The sequence below is a fragment of the Mandrillus leucophaeus genome, unplaced genomic scaffold, assembly GCF_000951045.1.
Source record: "Mandrillus leucophaeus isolate KB7577 unplaced genomic scaffold, Mleu.le_1.0 Scaffold315, whole genome shotgun sequence".
Lineage (NCBI taxonomy): Eukaryota > Metazoa > Chordata > Mammalia > Primates > Cercopithecidae > Mandrillus > Mandrillus leucophaeus.
In genome coordinates, this window is record NW_012103310.1 from 1,483,993 (window position 1) to 1,488,941 (window position 4,949).

Genomic DNA, 4,949 nt, shown 5'->3' on the forward strand with positions numbered 1-4,949 from the left:
TGTCCCAGCACACCCAGCTAATTTTTGTATTTTTAGTAGAGACGGAGTTTCATCCTATTGATCAGGATGGTCTCAATCTCTTGACTTCGTAATCTGCGCCCCTCAGCCTCCCAAAGTGCTGGGATTACAGGTATGAACCACCACGCCCAGCCTTCCTGTACTTTTTAGGTCTACATCATCTCACGTGGGAACCAGAGCCACTGATGTATAAACACTGTGGGCTGGGGTAGTGACCTGAGAAGGCAGACTGGCTCATTCCTTTTCCTCTTTCAGCTACCTTAGGAGGATAGGAAACAAAGTGAGATTGTTACCTCTGATTTGTTGCAATTCTGATGTCTCATAAAATTTGAGTCCCGAATCTAAAGGTCATTGTGATCACTGAATTAGCTGCTAAAGAGCAAAATTTGAGATAAGTCTGGCACTTAATTAAGTTATACTGGTTTATTCAAGAAGATAGTAGCTGCCCTTATCCTAATGTTCCAATGTCCCTGGTTAGTAAATCAGATGAAATAATGTTTATAAAATATTTGATATAAAGAATAATGTGACTTTATGCTGTGGAAATAAACATGTTAGTCAAGCTCTCTCTCTTTGTCTTTATGTGTGTTGTAGTGAGTGTGTGTGCAGAGACATCTTTAAAACATTAATTACAAATTTTTTTGTAACCCTAGGGTTTTATACGCATCAGCTGTTGCCAGTACTGTAAAATAGAATTTCACATGAATTGCTGGAAGAAGTTAAAAAGTACAACCTTTAATGATAAAATTGACAAGGTAAAGCATAACAAGATTGTCTGAATTTTTCAGTATACTTATTGTATGTCAATTTTTTCCCCCAAGAATTCCTTCCTGAACATTCTGCACATAATTAGAAAGTTTTAAATTATAACTTTAATAATAAAGTGAAAAATCAGGTTTTGTTTTTATTTATACAATCATGAAGGCATTAACCATAGAGGCTTTGTTTTTTTAAAGAGACGGATCTCACTGTGTTGCCCAGGCTAGAGTGCAGTGGTGCAGTCGTAGCTCACTGCAGCCTCAGACTCCTTGACCCAAGTGATCCTACTTCAGCCTCCCAAAGTGCTGGGATTATAGGCATGAGCCACTGTGCCAGACCCCACTTGAAAGTTTTGATGTGGAATTAGAGGTTTCAAAACCAAAATTTGATGCAGTAATTTGTACTAAGAAATCAACTCAAAATAATATTTTTAATGTTGGGAAGAAGGATCAACTTCAATTTTAAACTGCCATTTCTCACCAGGGATTTTCTTATTATCAAGATAATGACATTAATTACCATGAAGTAGACATACTTTGAGGGAAGACATAATATTACGATCTTATTTGTATTCATAGAATTTGTTTCTGATCTGTAGAAACTATGGACCTTTTCCTACACTTCTTAGGCTTATGCAGACCACTGGTCTTACTTGGGAAAGAATAAGGCAGTTGTACTAGGCATCTGTTAACGATAGCAATTATTAAAGTTTGGTAGAAATAAATTCTCACATTTTGTACATTTTCACATAATTAATTAACAATAGAATGATGTGAGTAAATAACTGTCACCTTTGAGTCACTTCTGCTATGTCTTTGTCTTACCTAAATTGAGTTTCTCTAGCGATATACCGGCTTTTAGTGGTCTTAACCATTCCCATGGTTTTAAATATGCTCTTTAAATTAGTTAGCTTTCACTAGGATATGCTGAAGTAATATACACCCAAATATCTTGTGGCATACATTCAGAGAAGTTTGTTTTTTGCTTACGTGACTAGTCCTACAGTTCTGCAGTTGTTGGCTGGGACTGGGCTGTAGCAGCTTTATTCTGTGTGGCTTTATTCCTTGTTTCTCAATCTAAGTTGAAGAATGACCCTTTTCTGGAACATCCTCCTGTGTCAGAGGAAAAAGAACAATGTCCAGTCTATAAAGTGTTTGTTAAACCTTTTTTCTAGACATGTGTACATCATGTCTGGTCACTTTGCATTGATGAAAGCAAGTCACATGGTCAGACCCACACCTGAAAGTATGTTTTTCCTACATGGAAGCCTTAAAATTCACATGGCAGTGAGTAAGGATTTTCACCACTTCCCTGAAGATGGTTTTAGTCCGTATTTTGACTGTTCCTAGTGGTAAAAGTAGTATACATGTATAGATTTATCCCCCCTAGATGTAACATTTTTCTTGTTTTTTTTTTTTTTTTCAATCAAATAGGATTTTCTACAAGGAATATGTCTTACCCCTGACTGTGAAGGTGTCATTTCTAAGATTATCATCTTCAGCAGTGGTGGTCAAGTTAAATGTGAAGTAAGTAATAAAGGGGAAACCTTGTTAAATAGATAACCAAAATGTTTACACCTTTTGAAACATGATTTGAATTTGTAGATGTCGTGTAATTTGGATATTTTCCAGGAAAGAAGCAATTACTTCGTTTAAGAAAATATAGAAAATACTTGGATGTGAGAATGCTTCATTGTAATGAAAGCATTCGTATATTCTTTTATTTTTTAATAGGAAAAGGAGGCTTTTTATATCTTAGTTTTACTGTTTTTACTCTTTTTGATAACTTCATTTTCTTAATCCTGGTAAACTTTGGGGCATTAGTGGGTGTGCAGGTTTTTAGGGAGGGGGAAGAGCATCTTGAGGGATTACCTTTAACTTCATGACATGGGAGTGGCAGGAGTGGGTAGTTGTAATAATATTTATACTTCATTAGATCGTCTGCTTACTCTTAATTTTTTAAAATCCTTTTCCTCAAGTGTGTCTACGCTCTTGTTCCTCTTCAGTAAATTATTTTGCTAAAGCTTTCTGGGCTTTTGTCTGGGTCAGAACATCATCACTGTTCTCTATCAAACTGAACATTATGTGTGCTTCTGAAATACTTGTCACTTGTGGTTTTGTGTTTTATGTCATGGGAGTATGAGACAAATTTTGGATGTCTTTGTTTTATTTAAAGTTTGAACACAAGGTCATAAAAGAAAAGGTTCCTCCAAGACCTATTCTGAAACAGAAATGTTCTAGGTAAGATTTTTAACAATCAGTGGTTTGATGATGTCTCTTAGAATATAATTCAATTAAATGCAGATTTTTAAATTATGCCTTTTAAAAAATTGGCTGTGTATACATATATCCAAATAAGTGTTTTTTAGAAATGATTTTTATGGAAATTTAAAACTTAAAGAGAACTAGCCTAGAATGACTAAATACTAAAAACTTGATTCAGAATTATTTATCTAGTGGTTGAATTTACAAGTAAAATTAGAACATTTGATGCTGTGAAATTACATGTTTGATGAATACATTTGGCATTTATATAAAAACTATATAGTTTGCTGTCAGTTGTTGAAACTTTAATTCCAAAAGCATATTTTTCTTTTTATCTGTCTTCAATAAACATTTTGAACCTATGACTGTTTTTTACCCTGAAATACTCAATGTACTGTCTAAATTATTACTTCTCTATAGCTTTTTTTTTTAGATCAAATAATTCAGATTCTTTTTTCTTTTCTTTTTGGTCCTGCTTCTTGTTTTTCTTTCTAAGAAGTGATCATTTTTTATCATTTGTGACCAAGAAAAAGCAAAAGAAAAGATGAACAGAATTATTTGTTGGAGAGAATTCATTGTAACCAGATCAACCAAATTATAGTGTTGTGGGTTATTATTGGGATGTGAAAACTATATTTTACTATGGGACCTTTCTTAGAAATGAGAGTTTATATGAATTATTTTGCAGAGTAATTTGTACTATTTCTGTTTATCTTATGAAGTAACTTACATACATGGAAGTGACATCTATACAATCTGTAGACTGCATCCTTAGACATCACCTAATCATTGAGGTTCTTGTTTTCATGAAACAAGTACCCTTATTTTGACAATACTGACAAGTTTCTTATATTGAATGGAAGATGTAGGCTGGGCTCTAATTAAAAAGGAAAACTTCTAATGTATTGCTTGGAAGATGGTTTCTATGATAGTCAGAGGAAAACAGTTCATCGAGTTACCGCTAATTGTAAATGTTTATCAGCCTAGAGAAACTAAGACTGAAAGAAGACAAAAAATTGAAGAGAAAGATCCAAAAAAAAGAAGCAAAAAAATTAGCACAAGAAAGAATGGAGGAGGACTTAAGAGAAAGTAATCCACCCAAAAAGGAAGAGCAGAAAGGTATGCATAAGCCAAAGCCATGATACGAATATTATACTCTCATTTAAAAGTATAAATATAAGCATCTTTTGGGCCTTATGTTCATTGATACTGAATTGAAATGAAGATTTCAGTTAGTAATTTAATACTATCACTGTCTTCTGTTACTCAAAGACAGAACTGGGTTGGTGTAAAGAGCAGTGAAAAACCTTTCAGAGATTGTATTCCCACTGAAAAACCTTTCAGAGATTGTATTTTAACTTTCCTTGCTTGATGACTAAACATATTTATTGTATGTAAAGTTAAGGTAGTTGATGAAGCTGGATTAGGATTGTTGAAGGAAGTGGCCATATTTTAGAGGAACTAAGTTTTAAATGCTACATGAATGGTTCAGAATGAAGGGTATAAAATGCTTGCTTTTGATATGTTTATTTTAACGTGCACTTTCATGTCTTTTCAAAAGTATTGTTAAATGTTTATATTTCTAATTAAAGTTTCTCGAGTTGTTTAGTAAAACAATATAATCAATCTGAATCATTTTATATTATGTAATTTTACATTATTTCTAAGTTTATATCATTGTGAATTAGTCCTATTTATCACTTTAACCATCGTTATTTATCCTTAGAAACTGTAGACAATGTTCAGCATTGTCAGTTCCTTGATGACAGAATTCTGCAGTGTATAAAGCAGTATGCTGACAAAATCAAATCTGGCATACGGAATACAGCCACGCTTCTCAAAGAATTGCTTTCTTGGAAAGTTTTGAGCACAGAAGACTATACAACCTGTTTTTCTAGCAGAAATTTT

The 4,949-nt window shown here is 33.4% G+C and overlaps 1 protein-coding gene across 1 annotated transcript in view; it reads left to right on the top strand.

Annotated features, from left to right (window-relative positions):
- The window catches only part of TTC3 (tetratricopeptide repeat domain 3), a 158,420-nt gene that overhangs the window by 66,766 nt on the left and 86,705 nt on the right, over positions 1-4,949 (top strand). The window contains 5 exon segments of the mRNA XM_011987753.1: positions 672-773; positions 2,211-2,303; positions 2,953-3,017; positions 4,024-4,160; positions 4,768-4,929. Of these exon segments, the coding sequence (XP_011843143.1) occupies positions 672-773; positions 2,211-2,303; positions 2,953-3,017; positions 4,024-4,160; positions 4,768-4,929 (559 nt within the window).